The sequence below is a fragment of the Lepisosteus platostomus genome, chromosome 23 (genome assembly GCF_059453375.1).
Source record: "Lepisosteus platostomus isolate fLepPlt1 chromosome 23, fLepPlt1.hap1, whole genome shotgun sequence".
NCBI classification, from domain to species: domain Eukaryota; kingdom Metazoa; phylum Chordata; class Actinopteri; order Semionotiformes; family Lepisosteidae; genus Lepisosteus; species Lepisosteus platostomus.
The window spans coordinates 17,427,631-17,455,220 of NC_142633.1; the positions used below are offsets into that span (position 1 = coordinate 17,427,631).

Genomic DNA, 27,590 nt, shown 5'->3' on the forward strand with positions numbered 1-27,590 from the left:
TGCTTTTCTACAAGTCTTTTATTGAAAGTGTCTTTACATACTGTCTCACTTGCTGTTCTTTGGTAACATCACTACCATTGAGTGTGACAGACTGGGAAAGGTAGTCAAAATAAGTCATCAATTATTTGGGGCGAGTCAGATCGCCTTTAGATACTTAATATTCTCTACAAACAGAGGGTGGCAAACAGAGCAGGGTGTATTATGGACTGCGTCTCTCAGCCCCTCCACAGCAAGTTCACACTTCGCCCGTGTGGGAGACGCCACTGTGTCCCCAGGTGTGATAGTAACAGACACAGGAAATCTTTCATCCCCTCTGCAATATCCCTTCCAAACAGTGCATCCTTCCCCTCCTCCTGCTGCAACACTGTTGCCCGGACGTCTTAGTTGGCAAAAAGCCGCCTGTGCCGGTGGCGGTAACGTTGGGAATGCGCTGTAAAGCGAATTTCCCCAAACGGGCCGGAAAAACCGAAACTGAACGGCGAGCCCGGGGCGGACCTGACGGGCCGCCGTAGAGAGAGACGCGTCCGTGCGCCGCGCCCTGTGGGCTCATCCCGCCCGGGACGGGGAGACCCGGTGGGACGGGGTTCGGCTCAGAAAGGGCGGGCAGACCAGCTGCTCTGGGAGTCAGGACTGTTTCTGGACCCCTCCAGTCCCGATCCCTGAATGCCGGACCCCCCAAGAGAACGTGACCTTCGGCCCTGAAACGTCCAGTTCACCTCTGTTCAAGACCCCCCCCGGCCCGAGCACGTCGTGTGGGTCCGACACAACACCACCCGCAGTCGGGACACTGCGGAGGAGCCGGGTGCGGGCGGAGACCGGCGCGCAGGTGAGAACCCTCGTCAGTATGCGCTCCCGATCCTGGAGGTAGAGGCTACACCGCCTTTTACAGGCAGCCGGCAGCCCCCAGCGACAGACGTCCTGGGCACCGCCGGCCACCGGCCGATCAGCGAACTGAGTCAGGGCCAGTCCGGCCTGGTTGGAGCCAAAACCCGGTGCACACAACACCTGGATCCAATCCGCTTCGACACCCTGAACCTTGATTCGGACGCGGCTCACACAGAGCAACGGCCAATGTTCTGAATGCGAGTCGAGGAAGAAAAAAGGAAGAGCTGAATTAAAGTACTTCCTACTAATGCGCCTCTGCAGAAGCGGCCCCCAGTACCGCAGCCACCCGTGCGTGTCCGGGTTTCTAGCCACGGGATTGAAATTCCAGATTTAGTCCGATGTTGGTTTGTTGTTGTTTTTTCTCATTACGCCCTGGCAGATGATTATGACCGCAGTGTGCTGGAGTGGAGAGGCTCGGGCGGCCGGGGGGTCGCTGTGTGTTTAAGAGCGCTGTGCGCCGGGAGCCGGGGGCGTGGTCTGGTCAGCGCCGGGGCTCCGGCAGGACTGCGCCGCCTCACTCGGGGGTCCGGCGGTCCTGGAGAGAAGCCCCTCTTGCGGTCGGACTCGGACAGCCTGCAGAGACCGGTCATGACTTCTCGCAGGTGAGGCGAAAGGCTGCTGCTGCCGCCGGTGCCACGGGGGTGCGGGGAGTTCGGTGTCGGGACCGGGCGGGATACATTTGTGGGCTCCGGGACTCCGAGCCGCCCGTGTCGCCTCGGCTCGGGCTTGATCTCGCGTCCGACACCGCGGCGTCGCGGACACGGGCTCCGGTGCCGTTCCAGATACGGGTGTCCCGCCGGGCCGGGCCGGGCCGGACCGGACCGTCGGCGGAAACCGAAATGCTGAGCCCCCCACCTGCGCTCAGGGGGCCGTGATTGAGATCCCATCTCCCGCAGGGTCGTGGGATTGAGACAGGAAGTCCGGCTTCCCTGCGGCGGCTCTCTCGGTGACAGGCGTGTGTGGAAGGGGACGGGTGCTGCGTTGTTTCTGCGGTTTGTTTTGGTGTCGGCTCTGGGGTTTTGCGCTGATATGTTCTCTGCTCCCTCCGGCCGGCTGCACCGCGACGATGGCCGCTGCTCCTGTGTCGCTGCGATGGGACGACTCGGAGATGATAAATAATCTTGCGAGCTGTGGTTCTACGTCCGTGTGAGGGAGCCGAGAGAGTTGGGTCTCATCAGCGCTGTATGTAGCAAGAAATAGGATGGACGCAGGGGCACACCGCGACCTGGCCGGGTACCGGATCACAGTATGAGGCGGCCGTTCCCCTCTTCAGCCGGGGCACCCCGGGATGTCTGGAGTTGATCCTTTATTCCGAGTGACGTCAGTTTGTCCGAAGTGTACTGTAGGGGTTCGGTGTGTTTGCAGACTCAAAGGAAGTGTCCCTCTAACGTGGGCTTCCCGTGTCCAAGGCAGTGCCGGGTCAGTGCGAGGCCGATTTACTCTGAAGACTGAGAGGTTGACAGCTCTTCTGTGCCCAGATAATGGCGCAGTTTTGGCTTACTTCGTACCTAAACCCTTTTAAGGCCAACCAAACCACGAGAACAACGGGCGCGTTGGAGTGAGGAGAGGTGTTGCTGTAAACCACTCGAGTGTGTTTCTCACCCTGGAGTTAAAACCGGATTATGATTCCTCCGTTTTCCGGTTTTAAAGAAAAACTCCTTAGCTCGAGAAACATCGCTTCCTAGCCAGTTTAATGGGGTGCTTTAGGTGCTCCCTTTTGTGTTCTGCACAGCTGTCATCGTGTCGGAGCAGGCTGGCGTGGCGTGACGGTGTTGTGGATAGTCTGTCTTTCCTGCGCCAGGGTTGCGTGTCCTGCGTCACTGGCGCAACTTTCTCCTGAAACTTTGTGGCCCTGGGGATGCGGCAACATGAGTGATATCATTTATTCTCTCCTGGGGGACTTTACTGGATAATTCTTGTATTTTATTAACTGGCAACCAAGCGTATTCGGCAGAGATTAAAGGATTAGCCCTTCTGTGGAGAATATTAGGGCTGGGCGTCTCAGCGATTTTCATTTCGCGGCGCTTTGAGTGGTCTGTGCGCGTCAGACATTTTATTTATAGGAGCTACCGGGAAGTGTTTGGGCACGACTAGGATTAAGAACTGATTCTGGGGTTTGGTACGAAGAGGAATGCGTCTGTAAGTGCCTACCTATCGGTCAGTGCGCACTGTCTACCTGGGAGCCTGGACAAAGGCCCGATGCCCAGTCAGTGGCCCTCTCGCATCCCAATTTCCCATTTGCCACATGGTGGTCTCATACAGGCTGTCCAGGTCACTGGAGGGGAGAGTCTCTGCCTGCCTGCTGCAGCACCCGGAGGAGCCTCTGGTGTCCCACCAGGTGTGTGACAGAGCTGAGAGCCTCTGGTGTCCCACCAGGTGTGTGACAGAGCTGAGGGCCTCTGGTGTCCCACCAGGTGTGTGACAGAGCTGAGGGCCTCTGCTGTCCCACCAGGTGTGTGACAGAGCTGAGGGCCTCTGCTGTCCTTTCAGGTGTGTGACAGAGCTGAGGGCCTCTGCTGTCCTTTCAGGTGTGTGACAGAGCTGAGAGCCTCTGGTGTCCCACCAGGTGTGTGACAGAGCTGAGGGCCTCTGCTGTCCCACCAGGTGTGTGACAGAGCTGAGGGCCTCTGCTGTCCCACCAGGTGTGTGACAGAGCTGAGAGCCTCTGCTGTCCCACCAGGTGTGTGACAGAGCTGAGGGCCTCTGCTGTCCCACCAGGTGTGTGACAGAGCTGAGAGCCTCTGCTGTCCCACCAGGTGTGTGACAGAGCTGAGAGCCTCTGGTGTCCCACCAGGTGTGTGACAGAGCTGAGGGCCTCTGCTGTCCTTTCAGGTGTGTGACAGAGCTGAGGGCCTCTGCTGTCCTTTCAGGTGTGTGACAGAGCTGAGAGCCTCTGCTGTCCCACCAGGTGTGTGACAGAGCTGAGAGCCTCTGGTGTCCCACCAGGTGTGTGACAGAGCTGAGGGCCTCTGCTGTCCTTTCAGGTGTGTGACAGAGCTGAGGGCCTCTGCTGTCCTTTCAGGTGTGTGACAGAGCTGAGGGCCTCTGCTGTCCTTTCAGGTGTGTGACAGAGCTGAGGGCCTCTGGTGTCCCACCAGGTGTGTGACAGAGCTGAGGGCCTCTGCTGTCCTTTCAGGTGTGTGACAGAGCTGAGAGCCTCTTCATTGCCTTCCTGTGTCTAAAGAGTATTTACAAGTTCTCCCAAAAATGTGTATCTCCTTCTTAGATTCCCGGGACTTCCCTGTGTGGCACCAAAACAGGAACCTGGAATAACGGGGGTTTTCCATCTAGGGGAATTATCATGGCCGGTCGCCCACAAGCCAGCGTTTCGTTCCCAGAGCCAGGAAAAATCCAGGAAGTGTGGGGCTGGGGGGGTCTCGGAATGTTGGAATGTTGGCTGGAGAAATCCCCGGTGTTCGAGAGCAGCGCGGTCTTCCGTGTGCCCTCTGGGTCGTCATTGCCAGGGTTCGAGGATCTCTTACCTTTGCCTTTTAAAACATGGAAGGCTCAAACATCTAGGCTCATGTGATCCACTGTGATCACGCCTGCTGCTCTTGTCCCAGTGATCCACTGTGATCACGCCTGCTGCTCTTGTCCCAGTGATCCACTGTGATCACGCCTGCTGCTCTTGTCCCAGTGATCCACTGTGATCACGCCTGCTGCTCTTGTCCCAGTGATCCACTGTGATCACGCCTGCTGCTCTTGTCCCAGTGATCCACCGTGATCACGCCTGCTGCTCTTGTTCGAGCAGAGCCTGTGTCAGTCTGAAAGAGCCGATTTTTTTAGCACACACTGGAGGATGTAGGATTACCGTGTTTTTATTCCCGACGGCAGCAGTAGATTTTTTTTTATTGTTCGGCTTATCCTGTAATCCCCTTGAATAGTAATTTTGTGGTATGTGTGGCTGTAATCTTGTGCACATTTTGTAACTCCTTTTTGTTTCCTTGTTAATACTGCATTTCTGTGAAATTAATAAGACCTGTGTCCTGGACAGAGAGAAGTAGTGGGCAGCCCTGGTTTGTTGGTGTGGGTCTGTGTTGGGGTGGAGAGTTGTGCTTCCTGTGGGGTCAGTGGGGCGACAGAGACACTCGGGGATGTACCCAGTGTGCTCAGGCACTTTCCCTCAAAAATCCCCAGAAACAGGCCCTTTCTGACCTTGAGCTGAGCTTCACCTCTTCATGCCTGACCTGCGTCTCACCTGCGTTCAGTCTGGACCGGTTTTTTTTTAAGTTTGGAAACGCAGCAAGGATGAAACTTTTTTTAAAAAATTGCTAGCATCTATTTTTTTTTTTATCTGAAGCACATTCTGTACTCCGCAGCGAGACGTTTGTGTTGGAGAGAGCCCAGCTGGAGGAGCTCTGGGCAGCCAGAATCCGAGTTACACAGTAACAAAAACAAGTCTGTTACTTAGGAACCCCCCCACCCCCTGGGGTGGACTGGTCACCTGCCACAGTGGGCAGGGTGAAGTGCTGTACAGAGAGACTGGGGTCAGTGCTGGCTGTGTATTACCCAGGGCAGGAGCTGCTGCGGCCCAGGCTGGCCCAGGGCAGGAGCTGCTGCGGCCCAGGCTGGCCCAGGGCAGGAGCTGCTGCGGCCCAGGCTGGCCCAGGGCAGGAGCTGCTGCGGCCCAGGCTGGCCCAGGGCAGGAGCTGCTGCGGCCCAGGTTGGCCCGGGTTCCTGACAAGCCTCTTGTGTGAGGGGGAAGGGGGACTGGGTTTTCCTTTCCTCACACTGGAGCACATTTATCCTCCCCACTAAATTTTCCTTGCTGTGCTGTGTTGTGGGCACGGCGGCGGACAGTGAGCCAGCGCTCTGCAGTGGAGTGCGTGTTGTGGGCACGGCGGCGGACAGTGAGCCAGCGCTCTGCAGTGGAGTGTGTGTTGTGGGCATGGCGAGCAGTGGGCTGGACAGTGAGCCAGCGCTCTGCAGTGGAGTGTGTGTTGTGGGCATGGCGAGCAGTGGGCTGGACAGTGAGCCAGCGCTCTGCAGTGGAGTGCGTGTTGTGGGCATGGCGGGCAGCGGCCTGGACAGTGAGCCAGCGCTCTGCAGTGGAGTGTGTGTTGTGGGCACGGCGGCGGACAGTGAGCCAGCGCTCTGCAGTGGAGTGTGTGTTGTGGGCATGGCGAGCAGCGGGCTGGACAGTGAGCCAGCGCTCTGCAGTGGAGTGTGTGTTGTGGGCATGGCGGGCAGCGGCCTGGACAGTGAGCCAGCGCTCTGCAGTGGAGTGTGTGTTGTGGGCATGGCGAGCAGCGGCCTGGACAGTGAGCCAGCGCTCTGCAGTGGAGTGTGTGTTGTGGGCATGGCGGGCAGCGGCCTGGACAGTGAGCCAGCGCTCTGCAGTGGAGTGTGTGTTGTGGGCATGGCGAGCAGTGGGCTGGACAGTGAGCCAGCGCTCTGCAGTGGAGTGTGTGTTGTGGGCATGGCGAGCAGCGGCCTGGACAGTGAGCCAGCGCTCTGCAGTGGAGTGTGTGTTGTGGGCACGGCGGCGGACAGTGAGCCAGCGCTCTGCAGTGGAGTGTGTGTTGTGGGCATGGCGAGCAGCGGGCTGGACAGTGAGCCAGCGCTCTGCAGTGGAGTGTGTGTTGTGGGCACGGCGGCGGACAGTGAGCCAGCGCTCTGCAGTGGAGTGTGTGTTGTGGGCATGGCGAGCAGCGGGCTGGACAGTGAGCCAGCGCTCTGCAGTGGAGTGTGTGTTGTGGGCATGGCGAGCAGCGGGCTGGACAGTGAGCCAGCGCTCTGCAGTGGAGTGCGTGTTGTGGGCATGGCGAGCAGTGGGCTGGACAGTGAGCCAGCGCTCTGCAGTGGAGTGTGTGTTGTGGGCATGGCGAGCAGTGGGCTGGACAGTGAGCCAGCGCTCTGCAGTGGAGTGTGTGTTGTGGGCATGGCGAGCAGCGGGCTGGACAGTGAGCCAGCGCTCTGCAGTGGAGTGCGTGTTGTGGGCATGGCGAGCAGCGGCCTGGACAGTGAGCCAGCGCTCTGCAGTGGAGTGTGTGTTGTGGGCATGGCGAGCAGTGGGCTGGACAGTGAGCCAGCGCTCTGCAGTGGAGTGTGTGTTGTGGGCATGGCGAGCAGCGGGCTGGACAGTGAGCCAGCGCTCTGCAGTGGAGTGTGTGTTGTGGGCATGGCGGGCAGCGGCCTGGACAGTGAGCCAGCGCTCTGCAGTGGAGTGTGTGTTGTGGGCATGGCGGGCAGCGGCCTGGACAGTGAGCCAGCGCTCTGCAGTGGAGTGCGTGTTGTGGGCACGGCGGCGGACAGTGAGCCAGCGCTCTGCAGTGGAGTGTGTGTTGTGGGCATGGCGAGCAGCGGGCTGGACAGTGAGCCAGCGCTCTGCAGTGGAGTGCGTGTTGTGGGCATGGCGAGCAGCGGGCTGGACAGTGAGCCAGCGCTCTGCAGTGGAATGCGTGTTGTGGGCATGGCGAGCAGCGGCCTGGACAGTGAGCCAGCGCTCTGCAGTGGAGTGTGTGTTGTGGGCACGGCGGCGGACAGTGAGCCAGCGCTCTGCAGTGGAGTGTGTGTTGTGGGCATGGCGAGCAGTGGGCTGGACAGTGAGCCAGCGCTCTGCAGTGGAGTGTGTGTTGTGGGCATGGCGGGCAGCGGCCTGGACAGTGAGCCAGCGCTCTGCAGTGGAGTGTGTGTTGTGGGCACGGCGGCGGACAGTGAGCCAGCGCTCTGCAGTGGAGTGTGTGTTGTGGGCATGGCGAGCAGCGGGCTGGACAGTGAGCCAGCGCTCTGCAGTGGAGTGTGTGTTGTGGGCATGGCGAGCAGCGGGCTGGACAGTGAGCCAGCGCTCTGCAGTGGAGTGTGTGTTGTGGGCATGGCGAGCAGCGGGCTGGACAGTGAGCCAGCGCTCTGCAGTGGAGTGTGTGTTGTGGGCATGGCGGGCAGCGGGCTGGACAGTGAGCCAGCGCTCTGCAGTGGAGTGTGTGTTGTGGGCATGGCGGGCAGCGGGCTGGACAGTGAGCCAGCGCTCTGCAGTGGAGTGCGTGTTGTGGGCATGGCGAGCAGTGGGCTGGACAGTGAGCCAGCGCTCTGCAGTGGAGTGTGTGTTGTGGGCATGGCGAGCAGCGGCCTGGACAGTGAGCCAGCGCTCTGCAGTGGAGTGTGTGTTGTGGGCATGGCGAGCAGCGGCCTGGACAGTGAGCCAGCGCTCTGCAGTGGAGTGTGTGTTGTGGGCATGGCGGGCAGCGGCCTGGACAGTGAGCCAGCGCTCTGCAGTGGAGTGTGTGTTGTGGGCATGGCGAGCAGTGGGCTGGACAGTGAGCCAGCGCTCTGCAGTGGAGTGTGTGTTTTGCAGACAATGCAGGTGTTGAGATTGTTGGAGGGAAGGACTGGGGTGGTACACTGTTACGGGGGCTTCTTTTCTAGCAGCTCAGTCAGGGATGCCTCTGAAACTTTTGACTCCCCCTCTCTGAAGAGTCTGAGGTTCTTCACATAACTGTGGACGAGACAGCAAACAAGCAGCAAGGGGTCTCTGACCTCGGGGGTCCTGGCTCCTCCACTGTAGTTGGTCTTATAAGGACGCATAAATCACCTGTTTCTAACGAACTGGTAGGTTCATCAATTAAGCAGGTGATTTGTTTGTTAAGGGCTGGTCCTTGAGGCTGATGGGCTTTGTCACGATCCCTGCAGGGCGCACACTCCGTGATGCAGAGTCGCGTGCAGTTATTTCCTGTCCCTCCCTGGTCCGCAATCTGCTCGTTCCTGGTCAGGGCCCTGGGAGCCGGGAGCGCAGCAGGCAGCCTGGCCAGCCTGGCGCCGGGAAGGCGAAGGACACCGAGGCACCTGGCCTCGCCCACACGAACCTAGGGAGAACACGCACACTCCAAACAGAAGGCCCTCAAGCCCAGGACCTAAGAGCAGACGCACCACAAACCACCATGCTGCTCGGTTATTTCCCATGTGCTCCAGTGTTCTTGTATTTCTTACCCTGGGAGTGGGGTGCCCTCAGCTTTCAGAGTGGGGTGCCCTGGGGGTCCCCTGTGGGGCGGCTTTGGGAAGGTGTGAGCAGAACAAGCGGGTAAGACCCAGCTGTTTCAATCTTCTAAAAATACTGAGGGCATCTCTGAAATGTGTCCGACACAGCCTGGCTGTGGCAAATATAGGACTGGCAGGCCTTCAAAGCAGGCGAGCAGATTATCCTTTGTCACTGCGCCCAGATTTTTAAATAGCCCAGCGCTAATGAATGGGGCATTACGTAAGAACGAGAGACTGCTTGGTCTGGAGAGGAGGCCCATCTGCCCTCTCCATGGCAGACATGGAAACAACAGAGTGCGCTCGCCTGGGGCACTTCCTGTCTGCCCCCGGCGCTCACCTGGGGCACTTCCTGTCTGCCCCCGGCGCTCACCTGGGGCACTTCCTGTCTGCCCCCGGCACTCACCTGGGGCACTTCCTGTCTGCCCCCGGCACTCACCTGGGGCTCTTCCTGTCTTCCTCATCTTCATCTACTGAGCTCCTGAAAAGACCCACAGCCGAAACGTTTTTTAGCTTTTGGCGTGAAATTAACCCCTGCTTGGAGGAGGAGGTCACATAGGAGAAGCAGAGATGGAGAATAGATCTGCTGTCGATACTGCAGATGTGGAGTAAATAAACTGCGGAGCTGCACGAGACGGAGGCAGAGCTCCAGGACGGTTCTCGTGCGAGTCGAGTTTTTCGGGTTTGGCGGGCGTGAAAAAAACACGCAGACGCACAGAGCTCCGTGTTTCACCGCCATCGGCTGCTGGCGGGATAAGGCAGCTGTGTGGCCCCGGGCCAAGGGTGGGAAGAGTTTTGCTTCTAATGTTAATAAGGAGGCTCGAGTGGGGAGCCGCGTCAGCAGGCGCAGGTGAAGCTGTATTCCTGCTGAAGGGAAGGAGACGCCACGTTTCAAGCGTGTGGATATCAGTAATCTCTTGGTCATTTTAATTATAACTGGATCGGGCCGACGGCGTGTGCGAGTGAGAGAGAGGAGGAGGAATCCGTTCAAATATTGTACATATTAAATGTCAACGGTCAGTGTGCCGTGAGAGGCAAGAGGCGGCATGATGTCGTTTTCGAGGCCAGAGACGTTGACGCCGCGCCGGGTCTCGTCACCGCAGCCTGCGGGACCCAGGCGCCCGCCTGCCGTGCTGGGGTGGACACGCGTGCTCGCGGGCGGGTGGGGGGGGGGGGGGGGGGTGGCGTCGCGCGTGTCGCGTTGGCAGGCCCGCAGGTCGGGGGCCGAGCCCGGTGCGCTCTTCCCGTCGTTCCGCCGGCCCGTGTCCGGGTGTGCGCTCTGGAGCGGCCGGGACTCCTGGTCTGGCGAGGGCGTGTTCCTGCAGCAGCTCCGTGAGCGAGGGTTTCGTGGGGGTGGACTGGGACACCTGGGAGGTGCCCCCTCTCGTGGGCTCTGCGTGTCGTGGGGGTTAACAGGGAGGGCTTTTGAGAAAGCTAACTGCTGCTGTTTTAGCCAAGCCAATCCCGATGGCAGGAAATTGCACTTTCTTTTGAAACGAGTCAGGAAGGAAGTGACTGGTGTGTTTTGTGAAATCTAATACCAAGAAGGGAAAAGAAAGAGAGCAGGTGTCTAGCTCTTTGTAACAATTGTATTGTTTTGGGGGCAGCATGGTGGCGCAGTTCACATTGTTGCCCCACAGCACTGGGGACCCTGGGGTCAATTCCAGCCCTGGGGTGCTGTCTGTGTGGAGTCTGCATGTTCTCCCTGTGTGTGTGGGTTTCCTCCGGGTGCTCCGGTGTCTTCCCACAATCCAAAGACATGCTGGTAGGTTTACTGGTTTATTGGGAACTTGCTCCTGGTTTGAGCGTGTGTGTGTCTGTGTGTGTCCTGTGATGGACAGGCCCTGGTGTGAGTGTGTGTGTGTCTGTGCGTGTCCTGTGATGGACTGGCGTCCCGTCCAGGGTGTATCCTGCCCTGAGAGAGCCTCTGGCTCCCCTGTGACCCTGCACTGGCTGAAGCGGTCAGAAGATGGGTGGGTGGAATACTGTTTTGAAAGGACGAGCATTCCTCTCTGGTAATCATGAACCCATCACCCAGGCCCTCTTTCCTCTGGTTCTTTTGGGAGTGACCTGTGGAAAATGCCAGAGAGTACGTTCCAGCATTCCTAGTGGGCTTACTGCTCCAGTGGGCGAGGACTGGTGTCTGTCGGCTGGTGGAACGACAGCAGGGGGAAAGGTTTACACGCTGAGTGCCAGGACGGGTGTTCCTCTGGGACAGCGCCTGGCTGTCCGGAAGACCCTGCGAGCGCGATTTACCGTGTCTCCCCCAAGCGCCTGCGGCGGCCAGGTCAGTCCTGCTAAGACAGGCTCGCTGTGCAGCTGGACAGCCTCCCTCAGCCATTTCGAACGGGCTGTGCCGTCTGCGGGCCACAGAGCCAGGGAGCGATCTGCGGCACCTTGCGGATGATTCTCTTGTTTTATTTTTAAATGAAATCGGCTGGTGGCTTGAGCCAGCCGAGCTGACTTCCTCTTCCGACGAGATGAGCGGCGTTTTGCAGCCAGCTGTCACTCCTCCTCCTCCTCCATTTATAGACCAAAAAGAGTAGAAAAAACCCAGCAGCGAGGCGATGTGTGTGTGCGCGCCTCTCTCTCTCTCTCTGACGCTTCGTCACGTTCGCCTCGCAGAATCCACAGTTGTTAGAGGGCTGATTGCACACTCTCCGCTATCGGGCAGCTCACACTCGTCCAAATCCCAGATTAAATAACCCCCCCCACCCCCGTCTGCGGTCCGCCCCCCTCCCTCCTTCTCCCCCTCCCTCCCACCGTCTTCCCTCTTTAACTGTCCTGTGTTTTCCTGGATTACTGGTGTGGCTGTGAGGCAGCTGGGGAGCGACTGTCTGTGATCAGCATGGTGAGGTAAGGAAAGGGTTTCTCACTCTCATCCGCCTGCCTGCCTGGTCTCTCTTCCCCGTGCGCGCGCTCGCCTGCTCTCTGCTGTCCGGAGGTGCGCCGGCTCCCTCTCGGATGCGCTTCAGGGCGCCAGGCGGGCACTTGTCCTGGCGCTGCCCCTGCGTGGCCATGGGGACGCGGACCTGCCCCAGGTGGGCTGCGCGGGTCGGGGAGGGAGCCCCTGGCCGGTTCTGCAGGGCGATGGGACAGACCGGTTCGAGCTCGGCTGCTTGGCTGCTGGCTCCTGCCTCCTCAGATATTTGATCAGCTGTGTTAGGATTGTTTGGTGCTCGTTTATGTGAATCAGGGTGTTTTTCGAGCACTCCTTGGTGGTCTAGGAAATGCTGTTTCGGTCGCTCCTGTGTTAAAAGGTGTGCGTCTTTTCTCGCTGCCTGAAGCGCTCGGTACAGGACAGTCCTGCCTGCTCGGTCTGCAAGGCCTGGATCGCTGCACAGCTGTCTTGCTGCTGTTGTTTTTAAATGACTGTTGTGTGCGAAAAAGAATGAATCAGGTCTGTTTTCAAAAAATGACCAAAAACATCTTGTCATTTCTTGACCAATAATAATATTCTTGATCAATAATAATTGCAGTGAAATTCCTTGTACTGTAATGTACAAACTGGAAAATCGCAGCTTAGCTTGCACAAGTCCTCATTTTAATATTACTATACCCTGGAGTCTAATGTAATAAGGGAGAATGTGTCCAGTTAATGTCTCTTGAAAACCTCAATGTAAGTAAATTCAGGGGTTGAATTTCACTGAAATGTGTTTTTTCTCAGATCCCCGTGGATGGGAGTTGAATTTAAAAAGAAAGTGAGAGCAAGCAGTGGCTGGGAGGTTTATCAGGACAGGAGAGAGACGGCACTGCACGTTGTGCATCATTTCTGATACAAAAATAAATGCATTTCCATGACTCACTGTTGCTCGAGCTGCTGGGGAAACGGGCGCCCGGAGTGTGTGATCACACGCCGAGAGAGAGAGGCTTCGGGCCGGGCCGAGCGCCTGGGCCGCCCGCTGCCACAGATGGGCTTTTCGGCTGTGAGTGGGCAGGGCTCGTCCCAGAGGTGTCCTCCCTGTAGGGGTCACGTCCTCATGGGGTTTAATGACCGTGAAGACTTCATCCTGGTGCACTGCTGTCCAGGTGAGAGGCAGGCTCCTTCTGACTCATTTTTGCGTTAACATGAAGAATAACGCAGAGGAGCTGCGAGCGAGCGAGTGAGAGAGGGAGACGGGTCACTGAAGTGTCAGTTCTCCACCAGCGTGCGCCTGCAGATTCCTGACCCTGGCTGTTGGGAATGTGTCAATGAAATGTGTTGTTTTCCTGGGACCTCACTGTTGGTAGCCAGCGTCCGGTGACAGACAGGCTCGATGGATTTAGACGGGCTCGCTCCCAACCCGTCCGAACCCAGAGCCCTGTCTAATCCCCTCTGTCAGCCACACAGGGGCGGCTAGGACCCCTCTGCCTGGACGGACCAGGGGCTGTATCATGGCATCGCCTCCTGTTTCAGACGGGGGGTGAAATTTCAAAAACTGAACTGGGGGAAGAGGGCAAAAGAGGAAAAAGGGATGTGGAAGTACAGCCGAAGTGTGCCGAACAGCCGTACTGCGCCACGTTTACTGTGGGCAAGAGTTGCCAACCCAGCGGCTGTAGATTCTTTGGTTTTCCGGCGTGGGCTGTTCCTTTTCAGAATCTTCTCTTGACTTCTTCGGCGGGACTTAAAGCTCGTCGTGCTCGTGGGCCGACCTCCAAGCGCAAGAGTGCAGGAATGGCCTCTCAGTTGCACCCTTCCGGCGCGCGTGTCTCGTTCGGTAGTCCGGGTCGAAGTGAATCCCATCCAAGGATCACGTCCATCCTGTTCTCGAAAGCAGCCAGGATACGAGCCCCCTCAGCTTCTGTTCTCGGTTTTAAAGTCGTTTCCGCGTATTCAACCACAGCCAGCTGCTGTCTTATGAACCCCGCGGGTCTTGGGGTGGCCAGTCAGATGGAGGGCCCTGTCTCTGGGTCCTGCCCGGCCCAGGTCTCGGTGGAGGAGCTGTATCGCACAGGCGCAGCCCGGCTCGTGTGGTGGCCCTTGGGATTCTGACCTCCCTTGTGGTCCGCCTGGAGTGTTCTGGGATGTGTGTGGCACAAAGCTGTGTGGCGGAAGTGTTCAGGTGCTTCTCCTGCGTGTGTACCTCCCTGGAACACCACAGCTGCGGAATCCTGTTGAGCTGGGAGTTTTATTTCCCTACCCAAAGTTACGATTTCCTTAAAAAGCTTGAATTGATCTGGGGAAAGAAGTGTTTTATTGGGGCGCGGGCTGTGTTTTTCTTAACCACTGAAAGTGTTTTGGAAATTTAGGCTCTGCTCGTCTTTTTTCTCACATCGTTAGGCTTTTGCGCTGGTGGAGTAACGAGGGTGAGAGGGTTTGAAGTTGTCAGAGTACCTGTCTCTCACCCTCTATGTCAGCACTCGCTTGAGCTTCAGAGAGAACAGAAGACAGTGAAAGGTCAAACGTGCAGAGGCACGCTGCAGAGTTGGTACAACTGATGTTAAAATTTCTCAGGAAGGTTGTGGAGAGACGTTGACGGCGTGAGACCAGCACCACTTTCCGAAAGGATCTCACCCGATTTCTGCAGTTCTGAGTGGTTCTGAAGTACAGCGAAGGGTGTTTGGACTCTGGCGCGGGTTGTGATCCAGGTTTCAGCTCTTTGCTGTGTGCGCGGGATTCCTGGGGCTCAGGCGCCTGTCTCCCCAGGTGGTGAACCGTGGTCCACACGAGCTCGGCGCGGCCCATAAAAACCGAAACCCTTTTTACACCACAGCGTGGATTCGAGTCCGCAGCCGCCTGGCTGTAGAAATAGGCCTGCGTTCGGAGGGGTTGAATGAGGTGTCTTTTAAAGACACCCCAACCCCCCCCCCCCGCCCCAGCTTCATGTTCCCGTGTCTAATTGCTCTTCTATAAGCTCGTGGTAAGATGCGCCAGAACCCGTCCCCTGAATGCTGACGCTCTGGAGAGCAAGGCAGCTTTGATCTGCGCTCTGGCTGGACCCCGGTGTGAACAGAGAGGCGCAGCTGTGCAGACCCGCTCGCTGGGAACGCCACGGCGCCGAGCCTGGCCGCGTTGCAGGCGATTGCATCACCTGGGCCAGTTCTGAGCGAATTCACTGGAGCGTCCTCCCTGTTCGTCTCGAACGGTTTTGTCATCTTGTCAGCTGGCTGATAACGCTTCTCTGCTGCTGAAGTGTTCAGAATGCGGCGCTAGTTGCGAGGGCGATCTGCTGTTTCCCAGAAACGTACCTTACTTTTTTAAAAAGGGCAACACGACTCGAGAGTGTGCTAAGCTGTTGTGGTGTTGGGGCGCTGTGTTCAGCAGAGTGTTCCCGGCTCTATATAATGTAATGTGCTTCCGATAAGCAGATAACAGGTAGTGAATATTACCACAGGTAGAGGGGGTGTAAAAAAATGTTAGGAGAAAGAACTGCACGTTGTTAGTGGCTGAATTTGGTTTATTCTGGATTTAACTTCTGTGGGCATGATGTGTAGGCATTCTGCTCCAACTCCCCTTCACCTCCCAGTAATAATACAGGGATTGTTGGTATGAAGAATTGCTGGCTGTCGTAATACTGTCACTGCTTGCGTCTTCAAATCCGAATGATTAGCGACTGGAATAATCTGCCTCGGAGTCCGTGTTCGTAAATTATCCTCTGGATTTAATCTCTTGGGGGGGGAATTAGAAACGGCATTACAGTGGGTCAGGTGCAATCCGTGTTGAGGCCTATACCCTGCCCAGATGTTCAAAATTCATGTCTGGTTCTGTTGTTACATTTCCGACTGCATTTGTATATAGTGTTTTATTTAGTTTGTTGTAATACCGATTTTTCATACCGCAGTATTAGTCTTCACTCCAGCATGGGTAAGTGGTTTGGGCTCTGAAATCCATCAGCAAGCCCTGCTGTAGAAATGGCAGCCAAATCTTGTGTATAATCAATACTAGATGTAATTGTTAGCTCTGTAAATTGTCAGTCAGTCTGTGATTGTCAGTGACTTTTATTAATAATGATGCATGAAGCATTTTTTAATTCAAGGCTGTGGATCTGATGTGTGATGGAGACGGTAGTTAAACTGATTTTAGTTTTTTTATTTTCTTGCATCTAGCAACCGACTTCTCCAACTGGTGTCTTAGCCGCCAGTCTGCATCTAAGATGTGTAGAATCAGATTACTCCACAGTGGTTTTTTATGAGGGGCGCAGGATGCTGTCTTGTACCTCCTTGCAGGTTTCAATCTGCAGACGCAGCAAAACCACCTGTAGCCCCATGACTCCTGATGTATGAGCAGATGCCTCTAGCTCGCCCACTTCAACTCTCATGAGCCCGGTGTGACTTCAGTACTTGTCTGTTAAGATCAGATGCATTCATGGAGCTTAATTTGCAGTGTATTTGCCAAATTGTTTCAGACCCTGCAGAGGAAGTCTTGCGAGTTATTGTAATTAAACAACAAAGCTTTAATGATGGAGTTTTCGAAATGCCCGGTGTTTCGAGTTTTGCTCGTTCTGAAATGTGAACGCAGGCCTTGCTTGTCCCGAATCTTGGTTTCCAGTGGATCACGCGCCCAGGTGCTGCTCTGTCGAGGGTCTCCTTGCTATGTGCCGATGATGCCAGGCCTGTGAGGGGCCCTGCTGAGCACCTGCTCGGCGTTCAGGGTGTGTGTTGCTGCTGCTAACATCCAGAGAAGGGCATGTGAGCAGGGCATGACTCACAGCTCCTTTTTCACTCTCATGTTCTGCTCTATTCTTCCCCTTTGGATGAATCATCCACACTAACAAGAATTCTGCTCTGTTACCAGAACTGTCTGCGTAACCTCAGTTTTTGCCCGGTATCGGGGGACACGGCTGGCCATCACCAAATCGTGTTTTGTAGAAGAGTGCTAAACGTTTCGATGTAAAGAACAAAGCAGAAGCCGACACCGTGCGTCAGTCTGTTCTGTTTCAAGATCAGTCTTGCATCGTTTTCCTCGTGTCTTTGGCTGAGCTTGGATGTCTGCCGTTCAGGCTGCTTACAGGATCGCTGCAAGCGTGTCGACAGCACCAGGAGCTGTGGCTGCCTGCACTTCGCTGTCCTGCGTCTGTTCTGAAGCACGGTGATGCACATACCCTGTGAGACAGCCACGGAAAGAGCTCTCTGTGCTTGCAGGTCTTCCTTAGTACAGTGACACCTGACCGAGAGCCCCTTTCAAATCCCTTAAAAGCCCATGTCCCTGGGTTCTTCCCTTCCCCGACGAGCAGCAGGGCAGCAGGCGCTTACTGCTGGCGTTTAGTACTGGTGCTCTTTATGGTGAATCTTTCTTCATAAGCGTCATCAAACTGGAACAAACCAGATCGTTGAGAGCCAGTCTAGCAAAAAGCAGACATGGACTGGACCAGACGTTACAGACTGCACTGATGGTGTGTAAATGGAAGTGTGTTTAAAACCGTAAACAGGAGCCAGTTCTTTACACAGAGGGTGGTGGGGGTCTACAACAGGCTTCCCAGCTACATCATTGAAGCCGATACCCTGGGTTCTTTCAGGAAATGGATGGATGAGATCCGTGGGTTAATGATTAATGATCTGCTCACCACCAAGACAGGACGAAGGCGCAGCTGACCGGCAGGCTTGGAGTGGTTTGTCCTCGCTTGGCGCGGGTGCGAGGGAGCGAGGAGTGGAACGAGAGGGCGGCAGGAGCTCCGCTCCACGGCTCTCTCCTCATTTGCATGTTGGCCTCGGTTCAGCGCTTGTTTGTCTTGCCTTCCTCAGCAGGGGAAACCTTTTTTTTAAAGAATATCTTTATTTTCACTTCTGTGTGTGTGTCACATTTTCCACTGCCTGAATCATCCTTACTGGAATAGCGGTTCAGAGTAGTGCTGTCTCTCGCGGGTTTTTTAGAGCTCCTTCTGCCTGCTGATCCGGAGATGAGCTCGAGGCCCCCGCTCCTGGGGCTCCCCGACAGAGAGCCCCCCCGTCCCACTGCCCGCATGGGGCTCCGTTCACTACCGAACAAGGAACCACTATTGCTGGTCATCAGGGTTTTGCTTGAACAGAGCTTCTTCCACTGAATGAGGTTGCAGGTGTGAATGCAGATTTTAATGTGCTGATCATTGGAAATGCTGCCTGCTGGAGCCACCTTCCTGTGCGACAAACGTCTGCACTTCTAACGTGTACAACATTCAGCCTGTGAGCATCCCAGGGAAACATCCTTCAAGGCAGGACCGGGAAGTGGGAGCATGCCGAGCTCAGCGGTAACGGAGACCGAGCGAGGCACAGGCCAGCCTGACGTCGTGAGACGTGTCTGAGGGTTTGTGTCTGACTGGGCCGTGCCATCGGCGCGCAGAGGGATTCACGCACAGCTGCCCCAGCGGCGGCGATGTTCGGCCAGCCCAGCTGGCGCTGTGAGGCCCGGCTGTTGTTTCCCCGCGCGGACAGCAAGGAATGGAGAAGCGCCTGGCATTCCCAGAGCCGGCGGTCACGGGATCGAGAGCCCCCTGCTCTCCCGCCGGCGCTAGCGCTCAGAGCCACGGGCGCGATTGTTCCTGGTGAATGGGTCTCGCTCACGCTGACATTTTGTTTTCACTTTCAACTTGTTTTACTTTGAACTTTTTTTTTTTTTTTAGCACTAAGACTAAGTTCATCACCAGTCTGAATTGCTTCCCTGCCGTCTGCTCCCATGTGGATCCTCCGAAAGGGTCTGTTTGAAGGACAGGCCGTGAAGAGGCCGGCTGGCGAGGGGAAGGTGTGCGTGAGCGTGCGGGCGAGCGTGTGTGTCAGTGTGAACCAGCCTCCCCCCACACACACTCCCACACACCCCTGGCAGCACACCGCGGCCACGCTCTGTTCTCATCGCGGAGCCAAAAGCGAAGAACAGTACAAATAGGCTGAAAAACCTGCAGATAAATATACATCAGCGTGTTCTTTAGCAGCGCGTGGGATGCGGGTTCGAACAGGTCGTTCAAACGTTTGATCAACTGTGGAAAGGGAGGCACATGAAGTCAGTAAAGAGCTTTTCTTGAGGCTGATCAGCCTTTACTATGTCATGATACAATTGTTTGGTTCATTGTTGTCAAAGGGTGTGTGGTTTTCGAAGGGGAAATGTGAAAACGCAGTAATTCACACGTGTTGCAGATTATTCATTATCTGTGAAATTCCTCGCCTGAACCTTGTGTTTGTGCACCTTGGCGCTTTCTCTGTGCCTCCTGGAGCCCCAGTGGCTCCTCTCTCTGCTCGTCTGCTTCTGCTCCAGCTGGACGCGGAGGAGAGTGTGACCCGGCAGCAGTGGGGGTGGCTGGAATTAATAAACCGGGCATCGGCACCTCGAACCGCAGTTCGCGCTGTGAAATGAAACCGCCAGAGTGGTCACACGAGGCTTGCAGAAAGTCTTCATTTATGAAACATGTCTTAAATAAATCATCATCATTACGGTAAAACAAAGAGCAGTAAAGTAAAACAATCAGATACGGGTGGAAGTTGTTTTATCTTCAACACGTAGTTTATCTAGTTTCCACAGGTTTTCTGTATCAGTGCAGTAAAACCCCAGGTTTATAAGATCCCTCTGATTTGTTTCGCTCAATTGAACTGATGAATTTTAGAGTAGAAACTGTTTCTGTCAGTAACATTTCTTCGTACCGTTTTCTGCAGTTGTTAGTCTCTCTTCCTTTTAATTGCGGTGCCTTTCTGTAAGCAGGCTTGCCTCTTGCTAACAGAATTGCACTAATTGGTTTACAATATGAATGCGTCACTCTTTTCACTGCCTGTCTCTGCTGTTTCTTACTCACTGAACTCTTTCTGCTGGAAATTCTTTTCTTTACAGTGAGGCTTGAATACAGAGTGCTCTCTGTGACCGGTCTTGATCAATTCAATAGCTGTCAGTATGTGATCACCGCTGGCCGGTGTTGGTGGGCTGTCCTGGACCTGGACCTTCGCTGGGCTGGTGGTCAGGGGGCGCTGGACGACAGGAAGCCTGGCAGGAGCTGTGGGTTCGGGTTCGAGCGAGTTGAGTCCCGGGGAGATGAAAAGCGCAGGCAGCCGGCCACCCGCGTCACCCCGGAGTGAGCTGTGTTAAAAATGTGCAAAGGGAAAATGAACTTAAACATGCACACCGCTGCCCTTTCAGTTTTATTTATTGCTTGATCTAAAACTCAGCCCATGGAGAAAAGCGCATGGAGGGGGCTGTAAGAGGGCTTCGGCAGGGTGGCAGGCGGGTCGTGGTCAGAGAGTAGTGCTGCTGTCGCGGGCCCTGGCAGTCCGGAGGTGTGGAAAGGGACGGGCGTGCCCACAGCGCAGCTCGAGGCAGCAGAGCGCCGCTCCTGGGCTCCTGAGCTCCTGAGCTCCTGGGCTCCTGAGCCAATCCCAGCCCTCCCTTCCGGCCGCTCCTGAGCTCTCCGTCTCTGTTCCCTGTCTTTCCAGGTGGTTCCACCCCAACATCACTGGGATCGAGGCGGAGCAGCTGCTCTTAACCAGAGGGGTCCATGGCAGCTTCCTCGCCCGCCCCAGCAAAAGCAACCCTGGGGACTTCACCCTGTCCGTCAGGTACTGCCCCGCGCCTCGCTGCCGCCCGGCCCGCCGGTACCCTCTGCCTGCGCCGGGCTGGACAGCAGCCCCTCCCTCCTGCCCATGAGTTATGGCGCTGTTCTTGTTCATGAAGTCACTCGCGCCAACCCTGCACTCATGAGCAGCTCAAGCGTTAGGGACCTCCAACCAAACTGGGGGTGTGTGGTCACGGGGCCCGAGCGTGTGTAGTGGGGCCCTGGGCTCGGGTGCGGGTGTCCACAGGATGGCCGACCAGTGCTTCCAGCCCAGCATGGAGGGTCAGCTGTCCCGAGGCCAGCAGCGGGTCCAGCTGGGAGGGGCTGCTCAGCTCAGCTCCAGCCAGGGACTGGGGGGTAAGACAGGAGGGGGGGTAAGTCCAGTCGGGCTGTTGCCCTGCGTGGTGCTGTCTAGACTCAGCTGTGCTGTCGGGCCGGGCTGACAGCGCTCAACGAGCCTCACCCTGCCTGCCAGGAGTCTTATCTCCCTGGCCCAGTGCTTCATCTCCATTCCTAGCAGTGAAGTCTGGGGGTTGGGCATGGGGGTGAGGAATGGCCTGACGAGGCCGTTACTGTACAGAGTAGAGGCCACCGTCGGCAGACTAGGGCAGGCTAGGGCAGTCTGCACAGGCTCTTCACGCACAAACAGGAATCCTGGATATATCAGGTTACATTTGTTAAAATGTAACTGCAGTCATCACCATCAACCTCTGGGTTTTTTACTCTTTCACTTGATTTTAGCAGCGTTGTGCTGTCCGAGCTCTGCCGCCTCTGTGTAGTTACACAGTGAACAGTGTAATAGTCTGGTTGTATGAAGGTGTTTTCTCCTTGCAGGCCAGAAGGGGCAGGATGAGTAAATGACCTGAATCATGTGTCTTCTTCAAACGCCAGAGACAGGACAGCTCACTGTGAGATCATCTAGCGAAACCGAGCTGTGCCGGAAATGGTCGGTTATGTGGCAGCTAGCTCCGATGAGTTTTCGCTCTTTTTGCAGAGGGAGCGCGTACGTGATTCGCTGGTCTGTGCGGTTTCGGGGCAGAGGCGTATCGCGGTGGCGGGCAGGACACTTCCCCCTGTCATTTTCCATTCGGAAACCTGCCTGAGACAGACTCCGGGCCGGATCTGCAGAGCTCAGACGGGCCCACCTGTGCTGGAGTGCTGTCAGATGTGGCCGGAATGAGAGCTTGCTCTCTGTAGAGTTTCCGTTCTGGAAATTTTGTGGGGTTCGCTCCCAGTTGATCGGATTGACACACTTTTTGTTCTCGGCTGCACGTTTGTGTGGGAAAGAGCTTTGCTTCATTGAAGTGTAGAAATGTTAGAGGCTGGTGCAGTTTGTACGTGAAACATTATCCTGGGAACGGCCCCTATTCTCCGGCAGCCCCTAGCAACATGTTTCCAGCGTGTCACAGAACGAGGCTGCATGTCTGCGTGGGCAGACCTGTGTTAGGATCCCATTGCGCAGCAGTCTGATCCACTCCTGGCTTTAAGAGCTGCAGGCTCTTGTGTATGAGATTTGCCGAGCGCTGTTATCTGGAGTACAGAAGCACGAACAGAGGTTAAGCAGAGCGAATTGTTCAGCAGTCCTCAGCTTGTGGAACATGGAGCTGCTTCCTTGTTCCCGGAAGTTCGCACACACTCTGAACGGTGGCATCTTTGCCGTTTCGACTGGAGTGGACGTGCTCTCAGCTCGTGCCCCCCAGAGACCGCAAACCTGTCACAGCTTCCTCGCGGGGTCCAGAAGCCCCAAGAATAGCACTCCGGGCTGTCACACAGGAAGCGCTGCGAACACAAGAGAGAGACTCGGAGCAGCGGAAGAGTCCGTCGCGCAGTATTCCGTCTCCGCAGAGCGCCCGGCGAGCTCGCAGGAGGAGATTCCGCTGGTTGGGGTTCAGGTTTCCAGACATTTAGAAACACACAGAAGTTGCAGGACACGTTCTTCTGCTGCCGGGGCTGTTCATTTGTGCAGTTTGAGCTGTTTCCACAGGGAGGGGGATAATACCAGACTAATTGTCCTGTAATTAATAAATATTCAATAATTATTTCTGTATTTTTTAATTGTTTTTCTGCTGTAATTCAGGGTGTTCCTCTAAAAGTGGCCGTTGAGCTGCTGATTTTTCAGTAGCTGTGACCTATGATGCGTCTGTCTGTCTCTCGTGTACTCCTGAGAGAGCCAGGGCCAGCGTCCCCGATCGGTTAGCAATCGCTGCGGTGCGCGCGCCGAACTCGGAACGGTCGAAGAAAAGGGAAACGGAGGGGGGGCTCGGCTTCCGCCAGGTCGCGGGGAGCCACTCGCAGTAGGAGTGTGTTGGGGAGGGGCTCTCGGCATGCTGGGAGACGGGGGGGCGGGATGATGTGAGCAGCTCGTGCTGTCTGAGAATGAGTGGAACTCGGCAGATTTAGTAGCTTATCATGCCTCAATATTGGCTTTCAGGCAGGCCGCGACAGGGCGGGCGGCGCACTGTAACCCCACACCCCGACAGCGCCGCGGGGGTCCGGAGGGGGCGCGCAGGCGGTTCGGGCGCTGCTGATCCAGTGGAACTCGTGACATCGCCGGGCTGGCGCGGAGGGAAGGGGCTGGCAGCTATGCCAGAGGTTTCAGGAATGCTGGGAGGAGGGCGGGCGGATCGGGTTTCGTTCTGCTCTTGTTGCCCCCGGGTGAAGCCGCGCGGGCCCATGACAGCTGGGCCCTGCAGCGGGCCTGACGGACCGCCGCTCGAAACGCACTGGGAATTTCGCTTTTGCTTTTTCACGGCAGCCACCCCCCCAGCTTGCCTCTGGAGCATTTCCAGAGATTTTTGTTTCCGGAAGCTGTGGTGGCGTTCACACTGAAGGTCGGCTGCCAGAGACACAGGTGTGACGAATGTCTGATCCTCCACTGGCTAAAAAGGACAGGACACCTTAGGGAGTCGCATCGTTCAAGCCCACAATAGAACTTGGCTGGGGCAGGAGGGTTAACACCCCTGATCTTGTGAGCAGTGCCATGGCGTGTTCAGTGTCCGGGCAATCAGGTGTTTAGGGTCTTACCCAGAGGGCAGCACCTCCTGCAGTACAATGTCTCCAGTCACGCTACTGGGGAACTGGGTTGGAAATTCTGCTGTGAAGGGAAGACCGCCCCCTGCTGGTCTGCGAACACTATTCACAGTCACGATCGGCTAGTCCTTAGTGAGCCCCCGTCCGGCCGTGCTTGGATTCTGATGTGCGACCAGACACGGCCAGGAGCTGGTCTCCAGAGCGTCGCTGAGCGCGAGGAGTGGGAAGGCTACAGGGAGAGAGGACTGTCAGTGGTCATTGGAGGTGGCGGCTGCCTGGCGGTATGTCTGCGATGTGCCTTGTGCAGGAAGGAAGCCCTGGATGGTCGCGCGCCACGCATTGTTCTGTGTGACCCCTGTTTCAGCCCCGTTTTCCGCAGATCCACACAGATCCTTCCTCCTGCTCGCCTGTCAGCCCGCAGCGCAGCGAGCTGGGGCGTCTCAGACTCCCCGTCTGTCTCTCCCGCGGCCGGAGGGAGCACTGGGCAGCTCCAGGGGAGCTCAGGATTCGTGCCTCTGTCCCTGTGGCCTGGGACTGGCCAGACTGGACCCAGCCTGCAGCCTTAGTCGTGGTTGTGAGAGTTGTTGTGAAGAAAAAGTGGTAAAAAAGCCAAGTTTCTTTTTGGACGTTGTGACGGTAACGGTACCAGTAGAAAAACCCATCTCCAGCTCCCCCCAGTCCCGGGATATGACCTGCCTCCGTTACCCAGAGAGAGAGCCCGAAATTCAGATCAGACAGCTCCGTCCGTCTTCGTTTTTCTTGCTGTTTTCGTCTCGTCCGTGAGATCTGGTATTTTTAGCAGTGGCAGCCTGGTGATGATTGATTATTCCCTACCGTGACGAAGCCATTCCCCTGTCTAAGATGGAAGGGGGGGAGCTGGGGGTGGAGGAGATCAGGCTGTGGCTGGGCTGGGGGGGTCTTCATCGGCCTCGTGCAGCTTTCTTTGAGCTCAGCAGGTAGAATAACCCCTCAACCACCCCGGTGCCCCCTCTCCAAGGTGCCCCCCCCCCCGGATAGCTCAGGGCAGCTGTCTGAGTCACCAGCGGGCAGTGCCGGTCCCTCTCTATAAGGAAGCCTGCACTGGGAGAAGTCCGCTCCGACTCCATCTGGCGATGACAGGAAGGGGATATCTGTATTTTAAAAAGATGGTGTAGCTTTTCAGGAAATGTGTTTCCAAGAACAGTGGCCCTGCTGCGTTATCGGAGAACTCAAAGCCCATTAGACATTAAATCATGTTGACAGCTTCAGCACAGCAGTGGTGAGAATTTGCAAGCACACAAGCCCCCCCCCCGCCAGCACCACCCCCACACCCAGCAGCCAGGATGTGGGGTTCTGCGCGTCCGTCACTGGCTGCATTTAACATTGCCCACCTATCCGCACAAGCGCTGTCAATCAGGTTTTTAAAAGCCTCTGAAAGCAGCGAAGATTCCTCCGCGCCGTGTAATGGCAGCAAAATAGCAGGGCTGTGATTCAGTTCTTCCTGTTTTTGTCCTACCTTCTTTTCAAATCGAAAACTACAGCCAGTGCTTTTAAACTGTAGCAGAGTCCGCGCCCTGTGTTCCAGTCACTCAATGCCAGGGATGCCCACAGAGGGATTGGTACTGATTTTTCCCTGAAGGCTGCTTCGTTTTGGGGAGGGTGGCCTGGGCTGGGAGACGGCGCCCCCTGTGGGCTCCCAGGCTCCTGCAGGCATGCGGAGCTCCCAGGCTGTGACGCGCCTCTCCCCCAGCTGGTGCTGAACCTGCTGGTACAGCGCTGCGCCGCCTGTTCCGCTTCCCAAAACAGCACAACTGGAATTTGTGTAATGGGCTGGAAAGCTCTACCAGTTAAAATCTCTGGGGTGGGTGGTCACCGGGGGCAGGGGGGGCTGTGGGAGTGAGCGAGCAGGGAGGGGTGGGGACATGAGGACTGGCTCGGGCGGACGAGACCACACAGCTCTGCGGCTCGCGAGAAAGCGGCAGGTTTTTTTTTTTTGCCCCCTTGTGTAATTTTATCCAGACCTCGAAAACCAGCCCGCAGAAATGATGTCCACGCGCCTGGGATGGACCACAGGAATGCAGGAAACCGCTCGTGAGGCCCGAGGCCGCAGGAGTGCAGCAGGCTGAGCCCGAGGGAAGGTCTGCTTCCTGGTGGCGATGCCGCGCACAAGAAAGTGGTTTGGCAGATCTCGCCCAGCCGGGATCCTGGCTCTGCCAGCACTGCGGTCAAGGGAGGCCGTGAGCGCTGGTCAGCTGGTACAGGCTGTACAGCGTAGCGAGCTGCCAGGCGGCCGCCAGTGAGGGTCCCGTGGGTTTTCCTCCGGGCTGCTGTCTCGCCCCTCGCGCCGTCGTGCAACCTACAGAATCTCCCCGTCCCCTCTGGGTTTCCTGGCGCACGGCCGTCAACGCGCCCACAGCGGGCGGCGCGCGGGTAGAGGAGACGAGCCGCTGCGCGCTTCAATGTCTGTATCTCGCCAGCAATCCCTGCGTCAAGCAGAAAGCTGCGGGCCAGCTCTCTCGGCGCTCGTGGTTTGTGGCCGGCTGCTGTTGGCCGTGTTTTTTGGGAGGGGTCTCTTCCTCCCCCGCTGTGTGTGTGTCAGCGGTCAGGGTCAGCAGCGAGGGGGCAGCCACACTGACCTGCCCGTTCGGCGTCAGGGCCCGCGGAGTGCTGATGGAAGCCAGGAGGAGCACACTTAGGGGTGAGAGTAGGAGGATCTTCATGGAAAGAGCAGTGGGAGTACGGAACAGGTCACCCAGACATGTTGTTTAGGTGCCCTGGCTTCTTTCTAGAGATCCTGGAATCAATTGGCTGCAAACTACAAGGTCTGAATGGCCTCTTCGCTGACTGGAGACTCTCGTTGGGGAAACGGAGCTTGGACTAGCAGTAGCAATTATGAAGCCATTAGAGAGTGGTGCTTCTCCCCCGGGTCATCAGATAAAGCTGCATTTTCTCATCTATTGGAACCGTGCTCCGGTCTAATAGACGTACCAGGGCTCCATCATTGCCTCTCTCCCTCTCTCGCTTTCACAGGCAGAGCGCCAGGCCAGAATTACAGAAACGTTTCTTTGCTTCTAATGAGCCATTACACAACAGATAAACCCTAGGAGCCGAAAAAGAAAAAAAACCCACAGCCGCTCTGTTCTGAGGAAGCGCATTATATTCTGCCAGGCTTGACAGCAGTAGAAGCTCTCACTGAGAAGAGAGCAGGGCAGATAATTTCTCTTTCCTTTCTTTAGGGAACTACAGCCTGGGACTGGAGGTATTAGCCGTTGTGATAAGGAGTCTGAAGTGTCAGATTAACCTGGTTTTATTTCAGCCCAGAAAAGGGCAGCCTTTCTTCTTTATTGTCATGCTTCTCTCCCTTTGTACTCCTTTCACCGTTTATAGCGTGCATTATCAGGCCCGCTGTCAGGCAGTGGTAATTTTCAGGCTCTAATGAGACTCCGTGTGTTGCTCCGCACAAATGCAACACGTAGCAGAAACTCCGAGGGCAAGCCAGGGGAGCGAGGGAAATGCGGACAGGAGGCTGTGTCGTCGGAACAGCGAGCACAGGGCGCGGCTCTCCCCACCACAGGCGGGTCCAGAGGGATCGGAGCAGGGGCGGTCCGGGAATGGGGGGACGAAGCCTTTTCTTTACCCTAAATGCGTGCTCGATGGGTGTCATCACGTGGCCGGCCCTGCTGGGGGCGCACGTCAGGACCTGGGCTCTTCCCTTACTAATGCCGACGTCGGAGACACTCCGGGACAGTGGCTGCCTGCTGGAAAGCCGCTGTGCAGAATGGTTTCAATGACGTGATTGTGTAGGCCTCTGCCCCCCCTCCCCTGTTCCTTCTGAAAGAGCATCGCTTTGGCAGTGACATTCGTAATGAACTAATGCTCTGTAGATCAAATTAGCAAGCGGGGCTCATCAGGTCGAGCAGCGCTGGCGGGCAGCACGGCTGTAACCTCAGACCCCCATTGTGTTCACACAGAGGCGCGAGTATGGTGCTGGTGTGATCACACTGCCGGACAATGCTGAGCAGGAAGGGTTCCCTCTCTGGGCCTTCAGCCTCTGCAACAGAAGCCCCGGGCTCAGACTCGGCCGAGGGGGCACGGAGGGAGTCTCTGGAGCAGCAGGAGGGTGCTCGGGCCAGTCCAGTGCAGAGCTGAGGAGGGGGGGGTGGCGGCGGCTCCGCCCCGGCTGGGCTCGTACCGGTGATGTCACCCGGCCAGCAGCAGGGCAGGGATGAAGCAGTGGCTGTAGGCTGTGCGCTGGGAAGGCATCACAGAGTTGCACGCCCTTTACAGGACAGCCAAGGGCAT

General features: G+C 56.6%; 1 protein-coding gene and 1 long non-coding RNA gene across 4 annotated transcripts in view; one reads left to right on the forward strand and one right to left on the reverse strand.

Annotated features, from left to right (window-relative positions):
* LOC148642226 (uncharacterized) lies at window positions 1–447 on the reverse strand. The gene is made up of 2 exons (XR_015929520.1): window positions 366–447; window positions 1–311 (listed from the first exon to the last, which is right to left on the reverse strand). It is a non-coding gene; the product is annotated as an uncharacterized LOC148642226 (long non-coding RNA).
* Window positions 448–570: 123 nt separating this feature from the next.
* ptpn11b (protein tyrosine phosphatase non-receptor type 11b) overlaps window positions 571–27,590 on the forward strand; it is a 41,914-nt gene continuing 14,894 nt past the window's right edge. The window contains exons 1-3 of one of the 3 annotated variants that reach the window (XM_088616712.1): window positions 571–826; window positions 1,265–1,487; window positions 20,161–20,283. In XM_088616712.1, the coding sequence (XP_088472838.1) occupies window positions 1,474–1,487; window positions 20,161–20,283 (137 nt within the window). In that variant the 5' untranslated portion in view covers window positions 571–826; window positions 1,265–1,473. Of the gene's footprint in view, window positions 827–1,264; window positions 1,488–11,555; window positions 11,713–18,725; window positions 18,746–20,160; window positions 20,284–27,590 lie in introns of those variants that run through there. The other 2 variants (XM_088616713.1, XM_088616714.1) reach the window with 2 other exon arrangements.